Raw genomic sequence first — 13,375 nt, forward strand, 5'->3', positions numbered from 1 at the left:
TTTCCCCCTTATTCTGAATTATATGATGAATACAAGTCTTTCATCTGTCACTGTACCCATTTCTTCACAAGACAGCCAAATATTAAGCTTCTCAAACAAAAAAGGAATCTTAGAAAGAGGAAAATATTGAAGAGGAATAAGAATGGGTAGGAGAAGAGGGGAATTAGGTTTTATTTTTATTAATTTGTCCTAGTGAGAGGAATATAAACTGCCTGCTCTATTTGGTTTCTCGTCCTGTCTCTTACTTTACATCAAAGCGCGGATTAGAGCAGATCTAGGGGTGGAGCTTCTGTGTTTCCTCTCTGGGGTTCTGTGTGAGTCCAGTTTGGAACCTAGCACCTTTCAAATAGGTAACAGAATGCTAGACTTCCCGGGTGAGCAATGTTCCATCTAAACACCTGCACTGCCCCCACCACCACCAGTGTACTTTTTCAAATCCAGACGACCTTTGAACTGCGTACCAGAGCTTGAAAGCTTGAAAAGGTGTACTTTGATGAATGGGTTTTCAGTAGGATAGTTTAGTCAGTTGAGTGCGGTGTTTGACACCCACAAGGAATACCTCCTAGACTAAGACTATCCACACAGAAGTGACTTCTGCTTTGGCCAGATCACAGCTTGACTTGTTCCAACTATTTCCTGTTTGTCTGCAGACTTGGAGTTAATTAAGGTAAGTTGTTAAACTTTCCTCCAAACTTTGCCTTTTATTTAATGGCTATTTTTTTCCAGACACCATTTTTATTATTTCACCAGTTACTAAAACAGCAAAGAACTAACCTAGAGCTAGCTTACAGAATGGTTAGCAGGGTGAGCCACACTGCTCAGGCCTGTCAGCAGTCAGAGGACTGCATTGAAGCCAGGCCTCCCCACACTCCAGGGCACATCATGACCTGGTCTCAATGTTAAAGTTTTATGCTGGGAATCTGCTGCATGTGTGTGTTTTTCGACTTTGGTCTGTCTTTAATTAAGGTTTGTAGTAATCTAACCAGTTATGTCTAGAGTCTGTGTTTGGCCTTATATTCTCTGATTTAACTTGTCTTATGCCCCAAATTCTCTGTAGGAAAGTATGTACACCACAGGGTTCTTCTCATGGGTATCCAGTGACCAGCTGTTAGACTAACTTCGTGAGGCAAATAGTATGGATTTTAGTGTGCTTGAGATGGCTCAGCAGGTAAAAGTGCTTGCTCCCAAGCCTGACAGCCTGAGTTCAATACCCCAGACCCAGATGGTAGGAGGAGAAAACTGACTCCCACAAGTTATCCTCTGACCTCCACATGTGCATCATGGCACATTTGTGCCCCCACATATACATACACATGCAAGCACACAAAATAAATAAATAAAAATGTAATTTTAAAAAGAAAGAAAAATTCTGGTCTGAGTTTAATAGACCAGGTGAATTACGGTGTCTTATCACATTTTGTTTCTTTGTTTGACAAAACTAACCCCACAAATCAAAGCACAGAACATTTGTAGGGCTCTTGTGGGGCCTAATTCTTAGGGAGTATCCACCATGTTCACTGCTGATAGGCCTTTGTAGCCAGTCAGCCTTCAAGTCTACATGGATTTAAATAGATACTCACAAGCCTAGGTTAGCACAGGAGGAAAAGTTTAAAACTTAATCCAGCATAGGGGTGCATGCCAGAGACTTTATGTGTATATGCTTGTGTATTTAAAATAAGATATGTGGGGAAGTGTCAAACTCAGGAATTCTCGTTGGTAGCTAGCTGAACATGTGTCCTATATGCATGTGGACTCTGGGGTTTTCTGTGTGTTCAGAACCAAAGTCAACGTTTGAGCCCTGTGACCTGGAGGTTGTGTCCTCCAGAACACAAGCCTAATTCCTTCAAGTTGGGATATGGATTTGATGCTGTTCTCTGTTCTCATTTGGAGGGGTTGGGATGGAGAGAACTGTGCTTTCCCTTTCTGCTACTCTGATCTGAGGTGGGCTCAGTTGGCAGTAGAGAATTGTGTTGATTATTTGTCTGTTCACAGCCCCTCAACGCCACACTCATGAACTCCAGTACAGTATCTGCTAGCACGAATAAGAGTCTGCTTAAAACTCACAGACATACCCATGTACAAGCTGCACAGTGAACTGTCACAAGTTGTAGAGCCACCTTGAAGCACTTCTGACATGGGTAACTCCAACTGCTGTGCTGGAACCCAGCAGATTCCAAACTGCAGCTGTTGACCTGGGAGAATCGTTAAGTGTAATCAGTCACCTGCTTCCTGATTCCTAGAGTAAGGCGTTTGGGTTTCTTTTCTTGAAACAGGGAAGTAGAAGACACTGAACAAAACAACACCAACACAGAATAACTGATGAACTTAGAGATTATCAGACACACTATTAGTCCACATGCTAGGGTTATGCAGGTACTTAAATGGTGGTGCAGCCCTTGCTGGTGCTCCAGTTTGCTAATGAGGTAGCTGAGATGCTCAGTGTTTGCAGATACAGAATCCCTCAGCACGCTTACCAGATCCGATTTGTCATTCATCACAGGGAAAATGCACGCTGTTTTAGGAATTAAAAGACTAGCAAAATATAGCCCCTGGTAAGAATTTCTGCTTTTGTTACCAGTAGGATTGGCAGCACATAAGAAATATACCCTCTAGTAAATCTGTAAAACCAGTCAGTGGCAGATGAGACCCCTTTTCCACCTTAAGACTGTGGGAACATTGACCTCCGTGCAGATAGTTACTGAATATAGTCAGAGGAAAGAGTAAGAAGAGTGTTGCTCTTGGTTGTGATGGATCAGGGTTTGGCGGTTGTAATTTCTGCACTGAGTTTGGGTTTTTTTAATTCGTCAGTAAACTAATAACCACTCAAATTTCTTGAAGAGTAGAGGAGTAACTCAGTTACTAGTTGCTGGCATGGTGAACTGCATGCTGGTTTTGATAGCACGGCTCCAGGGGAGAAACCAGGCCATTGCATATATTCACAGAGTGACTGAGTCATTTGTTCATAAAATTTGACAACACTGCACACTGTAATTTAACACATGAATACACAAAAGCACTACTTTTTCTAAGATGATGTCTCTCTTGATCCTCTCAGTTTTTAAGCTTTTAGGGGTTTTGTTTTAAATTTTTATTTTATTTAGGTATGTATGTGTGTATGTGTATGTTCATACATGCACATACATGCCAAGGTGCATGTGAGGAGGTCGAAGGAAACTTGCCAGAGTCTGTTCTCTTCCACCATGCAGGTCCCAGGGGTTGATTTCAGGTTGTCAGACTTGGCAGCAGGTATCTTTATCCACTGAGCCATCTCACTGACTCAAGAATTTGTCAACAGGGTCCCTGTCTTTGACACTAAGCACATCATGATCTCTGTATGGACTAAGAACTTCATTAAGGAAGATTGGCCAACAGAGTTGCCCAGATTTCTATTTATTTACTTGAGAGAGAGAGAGAGAGAGAGAGAGAGAGAGAGAGAGAGAGAGACAGAGGTGGGTGGACAACTTTTAAAAGTTGGTTCTCAGCCAGGCGTGGTGGCACACGCCTTTAATCCCAGCACTAGGGAGGCAGAGGCAGATCTCTGTGAGTTCAAGGCCAGCCTGGTCTACATAGTGAGTTCCAGGACAGCTGGGGCTACAGGGAGACCCTGTCTCAAAATGACCAAAAAAAAAAAAAAAAAAAAGTTGGTTCTCTCTTTCTACCATGTTGTTTCCAAGGATCAGACTCGTGTCGTCAGACTCAATAGGAAGTGCTTTTACCCATTGAGCACCTCATTGGCTCATTATTCCTCTCTGTAGTCACTTAACAAAATCACATAACAGAGGAAAATTGGAAAGGGGTAGAATGGATTTCTGGTTATGAAAATGGAATCAAATAATGTCTATCCTCCAGATTGCAGATTGTCTGTACTAACTGGTAATATCAGTATCCCAGAACTGGATGACTAAGCACACCTTGGTTGACTTTCAGCCATAGCTGTGAGAAGGAAGGAAACAGATTTTCTTGGCCACTGTGAGGAAGTAGGCATTCCTCGTCCTGCTGGGAGAGCTGAAGATAGCACAGATCGTTTACAGGGGCTGAGGGTTTGTTACCAGAAGCTGCTGTAGCTGTTAGTTCTAGATCTTCTCTGCTGTAGTAACTTGAGGGAGGGGCTCAGCCAAGGAAGTCTTAGCCTCAGTTAATAATCGCTGTGACAGCCAGACCTCACTGCATGTTTATCGTCTGCCAACCCAACACACAGTTGGTGGGTATAATCTATACAGTCATATCTCATCAACAATTTTTGTTTTTCCTGTTTTATTCTGATCTAAAAGATCACAGGAGATCATTGAGATCTTAGACCTGTACTTGCAGTAAGTACCGAGGAACGGCGTGCGTCTGCTGTTAAGTCTCACTTACAGAGGTCATCAGCAGGGTTGGCACTGTGTTGTGTAACTTTTCACACATGTGTGAGTTAAAAGGGAAATAGAGAAACCCCATTCGTGGGTGCTGTTACAGTAAACTTCATAGGCAGGATTTTCTAATAGATGCCGAAATTAGCAGGTGAAGGTTTGGGGAGATCTGGGACTTGCATCAACCACAGAGGGGAAATGAAGTCTGAAAGTGAACCCCAGCCAGACTGTGTAATCAACATGGACACCAGAACTGGGATGTGCCAGCATCTGAATCCCGTGATAGGATAAACTGAGAAGGATGTGGTGTTTTTCATGCATGTCCCACATTGCATGTCCTCATTTCAACGATGAAAATATGTTACCAAAATCAGACTGGGAGAATTCTATAAGATAACTCATTAGCACTCTTCAAAAGTATCAAGATCATAAGACATAAGGAAAAACTGGGAAACTCGCATAGGCTCTAGGAGACCAAGGAGAGATAACTGAAAGCAACGTGGAATGATCCCAGAAAAGGGACATTTCCTGGAGAAAAAAATGGCAAAAATTCAAATAAGGTCTGTAGACAAATTTCTGGATAATTCTATCACAGGTATGTAAGATATTTCTGTAGAGGAGACGAAGTGCAGGATATAAGGTACCAGTGTACTATTTTCTGTAGCCTTTTTAAGTCTAAAAATAAGTTTTTTAATATAGACTGAAGCTGAGTATATTTTATCTAAGTAAAAGTGGAAATTAGGGTAACTTACTGAAACTTTGTTTTAGTTTGTTTCACCAACAGTTTTTACCAAAAAAAAATGTGTGCTCAGAGCTGAATAAATATATAGGATCAGATAGTGGGATTTGGTCTTTACATTTTAGTGATTTCCAATTGTATTTTTTTCTGTTACGCTTACATCATCATTGATTTGAATTATGGTTAAAATTGAATTACTGAGACTAGAGGTCCTTATAAAGTTAGTTTGTGTACTTTGCATAGCCATATTCTCTTCTCATATGTGAATGGGGTGTAAGAAGTAGTCTTAGTTCAGCTAGAGATGGGTACAACAGACTCCACATGGTTGGCAGCAGGGTGGACTGGGTGTCTGCTGACTGGGTCTTTCTGGCCTGAGGTACTGGCTACACAACTCCATTTATGCCTGGGAGTGTGGAGATGGCTGCAAGGCAGGTGAAACTTTCTAGAATTTACCAAGCTGGGCCAGTGGGAAGCTTGTGTGACCCCGGCTAGCCGGGGGATGGTGGAAAAACAACACTGAAGCCATGTTTCTCACAGACCTGAGAACTCACAGGTCTAGGGGGTATGGGAAGTTTCAGGATCTGTGAAACCTGGGCTCTGGGAGGCTGGGAACAGTGAACTCACAGGTACGGCAGGTACTTGGGCCATTCTACCCGAACAGGCAGCAGAATGCTGGGAATAGAGAAATGACTGGGCTGGGAGACCTTGCAGGGCTAGGGTACATCCTGCTGCTTGATCCCGGCAAGTGTGAGAACTGAGGTGGTAGACATGAAGCTGTGTTCTCCTTTGAGTAATTGCCAAACTCTGAAAGATTTGACTTACAATTAGCATATCTAAAACCCCACAGTTTGGGAGGTACTTATTCAGTTACCCAAGGGGCTCTGTATTTTCTTTGTATGGACCATGAACTCAGGTGAGTCCTCCTGTGTTACATTTCAGAAATGTGCTTTCTGAATGCCACATATCAGGGCTATGTTTTCTGAGTCATCTGCATATAGTGGCTATCCCTGCATGCGCAGAGGAAGTTATTCCCTAGCAATTGCAATTTCCTGTAGTCTTGATAAAGAGTTAAAAGAAAGTGGGGGACTTGATAAAAGTCAGTCATTTTCAGCATTAAAAAGCTCCTGTTTCTTCTGTTTGTAGGGTGAATTTAACACATGCATTTCTTCTTTTGAAGGGACATCACCCTTAGATTGCACCAGACAGCCTGAAGTGGGGCTGGGCTATGGCGGCATTTTATGATTCTTGGGATGGGTTTCTACAGCCTTTTTTTGTTTGGTGTATTGTATGGAAGCACAGTGCCTCAGGCGTACACAGTGTACACTGTGGTGCCCTGTGTTAACATAGAATTGCTGTTTGTTTTCACCGTCAAGTCTGTCATGCAGGAGTGAGCATTATAGTGTAAGCACTTACTGTCCTGCTGCATTCCCCAGTGACACTTTAAAAAGTCTGAGTTTGGCTCCAGAGTGCTTTAAATTTCTAAATGGACTAAAGATTGGGGCCATGGGGTATTTCATTTCATACGAAGCATGTGACCCACAGTGGATACAAAGCAATTTTTAGAGATCTACAGCTGCTATCACTGACCGATGTTTGTCCTTGAAATTGTTTTAGACCAGAATGTTTTTACTCAACGTTTAATTATTTGGTATTAGTAGCTAGATTGCTACAGATGCCTAAGATGAAGAGAATTGGTGAACATGTTGTACTGTTTGTCAGGCCTTTTGTTCTACTGGTGGTGACTCCTTGTTACTCGGTACCTTTGAGTTCAGGCTTCTGCCTTTCAGTTTGTCTGAGTAGCAGAGGAGCACTTAGAAATACATGCAAAAGTTTTATGTTCTTCTGTGGAAGTGAGGTGCCTAAGCCCCCCAAAAGGACTTGAGCATTATTTTACAGTAATTTTCACAGCCATTGCCTTTTACCTGAGCTGAAAATCATCTGCCTGTCTCTGGCTATCATGTGCAACCATTGTTGGAGACAGTCCCCAAAGAGCCCAGGATTGAGGTGGTGTGTGCTATGGAAGCATGGGACAGTTGTTGATACTTCATGACCTCCACTGGATCGAAATGGTGGTGATCATCAGACCATTAATTTCCCTTTCTACTCAGCTGTGATTTGTTTGGGTAATATCTGCAACTATGGGAGAATAGGTCCAGTGGAATCAAAGTGGTTAGCGTGAACTGGCATGATCACGTGAGTGCCTTCCAGAGGGCTGTGTTTTGTGCATGCACCACACATTTCTCTTTTTTTTATTTATTGTAGCAAAGGAAGAGAGTAGACAGAAAAATAGCAATGTCCTCATGCCCCAAGGACTTGAGCCTTAAGGACTGTGTTAAATTCAGTAGTTTTTAATTCTGTCATATCTTTAACCTTAGAAACACATCTAGATCTCTGAGCCAGAAAGTGAGTTAATATTATTGAGTACCTTGGGTGATCTTGGATTTCAGAATCCTCCCTCAGGCTTTCACATAAGTCTTGTCTTTTAGCAATAAAATAAGCGTCTTTTCCTTTATTTTGTGTTTTAAGATTATGATTTATTGTGTATTCCCCATGCTAAGGGAAGGATTCATGGAATGAAAGACATGATTCCCATCTCAAGAAACTTACATTATGTATGGAAAAGAAATTGAGCCAACATTAAGTAACTGGTCAGTAAATAGATGCTGTCTCCATATGAGCAATAAAGACCAAAAGAGATACAGAATGCTGGGCCTGGCTTTGCTGCTGACATGTACTGTGTTCATACTATTGAGTTTGTGTTTCTTAATGGAGGTCTAAGTTTAGATTGAATCTCTATCAGTTGCTTATTAAGATTTTGTCGAAATCTGTTGCTGTTACTATGCTGATTGGATATTACTGGTAATTGCCAGCAATTCTGTACACCTATCACCTAGAAATGAGTTAGACTAAAGAGGTTGAATTTGGCTCAGTAGTCTCGGGTTCATGGAGTATGGTGATGGGTTTGTTGGAACTGAAGGTTCAAATTGATTCCTCCATAAGTTTGGGAACTTATTCGGCAACAGTTCTTTTATATCTTTATCTTTTCTTTTTCATTTTATAGGAGAAAAAAGAATAAATATTTCCCTTTTTAGTTCTCTATGCCTGTGCGATCATCAAAATTAAACGTAGTTGTGTCTTGGTTTTTCATGGTTGCAATATTAATTCAAAGGCTTGTCCTTCCCTTCCTGTGTTTTTCAGGCAGTCAGATGCCTCCTCAGCCACCTGGGAGCCAGTCAGAACCCGGTTCCCACCCTGCCTTGAGCCAGTCCCCGATGCCACAGGAAAGAGGTGAGTCTTCAGGTCACAGCCCACATTCCCATTTTAGACAAGCTTTCTTTGAGGCTCCCTACCTTCAAGTCTCCTTATAGTGTTTAAAAAGATGTTTCCTACCAGATGAACACAAGCTTACCTGTAACAGGAAGCAGGGAGAAGGATTATTTCTTGCAGACTGGATAACATTTTGCCAGGATACCTCAAGGCCTCAAAGAATGTGTATGCCCACAAAGCACCATGAAACATCACCTGGTCACCTCTAATCTCACACTGGTCCTGAAGAGACACCATCTATGTTTGTACATTGGCAGGGGGGTGGGAGTACATTGTTTTGACCAATCACTTGTTCCATAGTATTTAGCAGCAAATTTTAAGTGCATAGCAAGACCTTGTCATAAAAAATTGTGCAATCTTCAAACTGGAGTTAACCGAAGAAATCCCATGGTTTATCCACCTCAGTTTACAAATAAAGAAACAGGCTGTAGAGGCCACAGTGATCTCCTTATTCCAGAAGCTAGTTGGTATCCATACCAGAAAAGGAATCTGTACTTTGCTGAAACTTTCAGACAGATGTTGTCCCACATCTACAAACTATGTGGCTTTTCTCAGTGCTGTATGTCACCCCATGGTGTGTTTGTACTGCTCTGTGTGGCATCAGGCTTATCCCTTAGTCTTCTTACCTTTCAGTGAGTAACTACACTTGCTGCTAGGGAGGGTGTGATTTTAACCCAAACTGGTATAGAGCAGGACTATACTGGTGCTGCTGGAAGGGGTGACTGTAATCCAGGTCAGTGTGGACAGGGCTTGCTGCACCACAGGATTCTGTGCCCAGCCACTTCTGCTTGCGGGCAGGCTTGCTTACTTATTACCGTGTCACAGGAGATGTCACTGTTTTTAGATGGACCTAGAGCCCAGAAGTTGCCAACTAATAGCTGATATTTCAAAGCTCCTGACTGCTCATGTTTCCTATTATTTCTGTTGGGTTTGTAGAGGTGGTGCTTTGCTGCTAAAATCTGAGCATCACGTTATTCAGCCTGAACTGTCAATTAAAAGATGCATTAATCTAATCAACTATGTTGAACTGAATATTTAGAAGGGATAAAGTGAAATTTTTGTTTTCTAGTAACTTCACTTTATAACTTATTAATTGGAATTTAAGGTACAGTTAATACTCTAGTCCCTTACTAAAATGACACAGCATGTTTTAATCATGGGCCAGTTCTTGATTTTGAAACTTTGGGAGCATGAGAGTCATATGCAGGCTGTGGGTCCCCTCTCTGGGCCCACCCAGATTTCTTCTTCAGTCTGCTTCCTGACAAACTCCCAGCTGTCGCCAGGGCTGAGACTTCCAGGGAGCACGCTGTTCATTGGCCCTGGATTGGTATCATGGATGTGTTGTTGGGTCAGAGAGGTAGTAGACATTTTTGCACTGGGTACCTGCTGGGCAGGTCCACTGCTAAGCTGGAACTAGCTGCCCCTTGTTTGGGGGCCCTGAAATACTAAGCACAGCATACTCCTAGCAAGGCCAGAGGTAAGCCTGCTTGGCTCCTCAGACACTCCCCCCTTTCAGCTGCTGAGATTTGCAAATGTAAAAAGCAGAATGCAAGCCCCACAGCAGCGGGGAGACCAACCAGCACATTGCAAGGCAAAATCTAAATGTTCCACTGGGTAACTGTGGAAATTATCATATTTATCCATCTCTTTCTCTCTGATCACTTCTAGTGTGCTTTGGGTAACTGATACTGGATGAATGACAACTGGGTGGTTCAAAATAACCATTTCCTTGTACGATTAATGATTAATTTTATAATTACTAAATCTAAATTTTTTTATGAACATGTTCCCTAAACTTCCTGAAAGACTGTTCTGTAAACATGACTAGACATGGACTGGAGAGATGCTTAAGAGCACACTGTCTGCTCTTGCAGTGGGCCTGGGTTTGGTTCCTAGCACCCACATGTCAACTAACAGCTGTCTGTAACTCTAGTTCCAAGGGATCTGACACCCTCTTCTGACCTTCCCAAGCATTGCACGAAACAGGTGCACTTACATACATGTAGGCAGTATACTCATACACATAAAATGAAAACATGGCTTGACAGCTCCCTTAAAAAGGCACAATTTCATTTTTGAAAACAGCTATCGTGTTAAATAATGGACTGCCGTGCATGAGTTAATTTTCCTCTGAAAGTGGGTGAAGAGGATCAAAAGAAAATAGCTTTATAATTTGTTAAAATTTAAGAAGAAGACACGCATGGTGCTATGCACCTTTAGTTCCAGCACTCAGGAGGCAGAAGCAGACCTGGTCTACACATCAAGTTACAGGCCAGCTGGGGCTACAGGGAGACCCTGTCGCAAAAAGACCAAAGTAAATTTTCTTTTTAAAAGAAGAAGTGATTCCTCCTAATAGCATTTGATACAATAAGAAACCATTTGCTCTTGCAGTCATCCAGTGTATAGCAAGAGTGTAAAGCAGAGCCGAGAATACACCTCTAGAAAATGCCCCTTGCTGATTCCTGGGTATTGAAAAGTCACCTAGTACCTTTACAGTTGACATCCGCCCTTCCTGTTCAGGGAATTGATTAGGAAGCATACCTATTTTGATGAACTACCATCAATTTTTAAAATGTATTTCTCTACCATGGGCTTTGGTAAGACAAGATAAGAATATAGCTTCTTGCTAAGTGCTGAACCAAGTTGAGTGATTTGTTTTAATAAGATGAAAAGGGGCTGGAGAGATGGCTCAGCGGTTAAGAACATTGGCTGTTCTTGCAGAAGACCAGGGTTTGAATCCCAGCACCCACATGGCAGCTAAGAACTGTCTGTAATTCCAGTACCAGGGGATCCGGCAGCCTCTTCTGTCCTCCACTGGCATTGCACGACACATGTGCACTTACCTACATGCAGGCAATGCACACATACACATAAAAATAATTTTTTTTTAAAAAAGATGAAGATAGTAAGATTTCACATCCTGTTTTCTTTCATGTATGCTCTGGAGAGAGACTTTCTTTCGTGGCAAGGACTATGAACACTTTACCTGGCAGTTTTTTGAGTCCTGCCCAGGTCCCCATGAGGCACAGCAGGACTGTGCCACCACCCTGCAGCCAAGTCCCTCCAGGCTGGAGAGGCTGAACTCTTGAATTCTACTCTGACATTATCCCTTCCTGCCTGGCCCTTGTGTTTCTGAAATATTGATAAGCTCTATTCCCTGTTTAGAGAGGGTCACAGATTTCAAGCTCTATGGATCTGAGCTACTTTGGTTTCTTCGGGCCATCATGTGCCCGTATGTCTTGGACAGTAAGCGCTAAGTCCTGCAGTACCCAAAGGGCAACAGTCATAAATCACTTTCTCCACATTGTACTTAGATGCAAGTAAGAGATCATGACTTTCTATAGCTTCATCTTTTCCTGCTATGGAAGGAAGATAGTGTGATAAATACAGATATGGCATCATAGGCTACACAAAGGACAGGAACACTTGAGGCATTAACTGGCTTCTTCAGTCTCTTATACAGTGTTCTTTCTACATTTTCACTATTTTCCAACATAAAACTTGACTTGGTACATAACTGCTAAAACTTCTTATTAGTTGAATAAATTTAAAAGAAAAATGGTCAAAACTTAGGTTGGTATCTGTAATAATTTGTATTGGTCAGTGTTTTGTCAGTGTGATGAATACCTATAAGTAATTTGACCAGGGTTCAAGGTTTCAGAGGTTGTGATCCAAGACCAGCTGGCTCCCTTGGATCTGAGGTGAGACAGCACATCTTGTGGGGATGGCCTGATGGAGTGGCATTACCTCATGACAGCTGGGAAGCACAGACCGGGGAGGAGACACAAGGCACCCCCTTCATAGGCATGCTCTCAGTGACTTCTTCTGCCACCCAGGCTCCGCCTACTTCCTAGTTTCCATCACCTCCCAACAACACCATCAAATTAGGAATCTATCAATGGATGAATTATTAACTCAAAACTCTCATAATCTAAGTACTTAACCAGTGATTGAATTTATGAGCTTGGGACCCAAGCCTTCAATATAGGAACTTTTGGGGGTGACACTTCATATATAAACTATAATATAGCACTCTTTTTCTTATTTTAACCAAATCTTATTTCTGTAGAATTGATGTGACAAAATTCAGAATTTCAGTTCATCTCAAAAAAAAAGTATAAATTAGTTACCTTATCATTGAAAAAACACTTAAATTTTTTACATTTTATAGAAAATTGTAGCTGACTAAGTTTAGACTGGTTTTATTCTTATTTATCTTTAGTATGCATATCTTATAATTCCAAAAAAGTAATTTGAAAAGGCCTGTTAATATGTTGCTCTGTTTCTCAGGAGGTCTTGGACAGAATATGGAATCATCGTCTGAGCAGATAAAGAAGTATAATAATTACTAGCATTAAAGTGATCACATTTTTAACCCTTATAACATGTTAAGCCTAATGAAACTAGCAAATGCCCTTCTGGTTTATTGGATTAGCAATTAGGTGAAAACATTGAAAGAAGCCTTATTTATTTGGACAGATGTAGAGAGGTCAGAATTAATTTTTCGCAAACCTTTTAATTGAATTCCCTTTTAATTTTCGCAGTGGTGTCTAGTTAAATATTCATGTTAATGCTGGTGGCTTTCTGAAGGTCTGAGCTAGATCTGGATTTGCAAAAGCAACTCGACTTGTTTAACCCTTTTCATCTAGGTTGCCAAGAGGGACTTCCTGAGTGTAATCCCACAGTATTTGAATAATTAGGAGGTAGTAATGAGGATTTAATTAGTCCTTGAGATAGACTGGAACAGAACCCCTAAGAAGTTTCCCTCTCGGACACAGATGGAAAGCAGAATTGATGGCACCTTAGGCGGTGATGTGCTGGGAATGTGTTCTGTGGCTTGAGGCCATTGTGAGCATCAGATCAGCACAGAAGGCGTTCTGCATGAAGTCTTGAGAAGTATTGAGCCCCCAATTTCTCCTCTCTGACCTACACAAAGACCTTAATTTCTTCTCCACTGTTA

At 41.7% G+C, this 13,375-nt stretch overlaps 1 protein-coding gene across 6 annotated transcripts in view; it reads left to right on the forward strand.

The window, feature by feature from the left end:
- The window catches only part of Arid1b (AT-rich interaction domain 1B), a 417,231-nt gene that overhangs the window by 309,991 nt on the left and 93,865 nt on the right, over positions 1–13,375 (forward strand). For all 6 annotated transcript variants that reach the window (XM_029566701.1, XM_029566702.1, XM_029566705.1 and 3 more), the window contains one exon: positions 8,287–8,376. In XM_029566701.1, coding sequence (XP_029422561.1) covers positions 8,287–8,376 — 90 coding nt within the window. The remainder of the gene's footprint in view (positions 1–8,286; positions 8,377–13,375) is intronic.

Source organism: Nannospalax galili, unplaced genomic scaffold (assembly GCF_000622305.1).
Source record: "Nannospalax galili isolate Female #2095 unplaced genomic scaffold, S.galili_v1.0 scaffold211, whole genome shotgun sequence".
NCBI lineage: Eukaryota > Metazoa > Chordata > Mammalia > Rodentia > Spalacidae > Nannospalax > Nannospalax galili.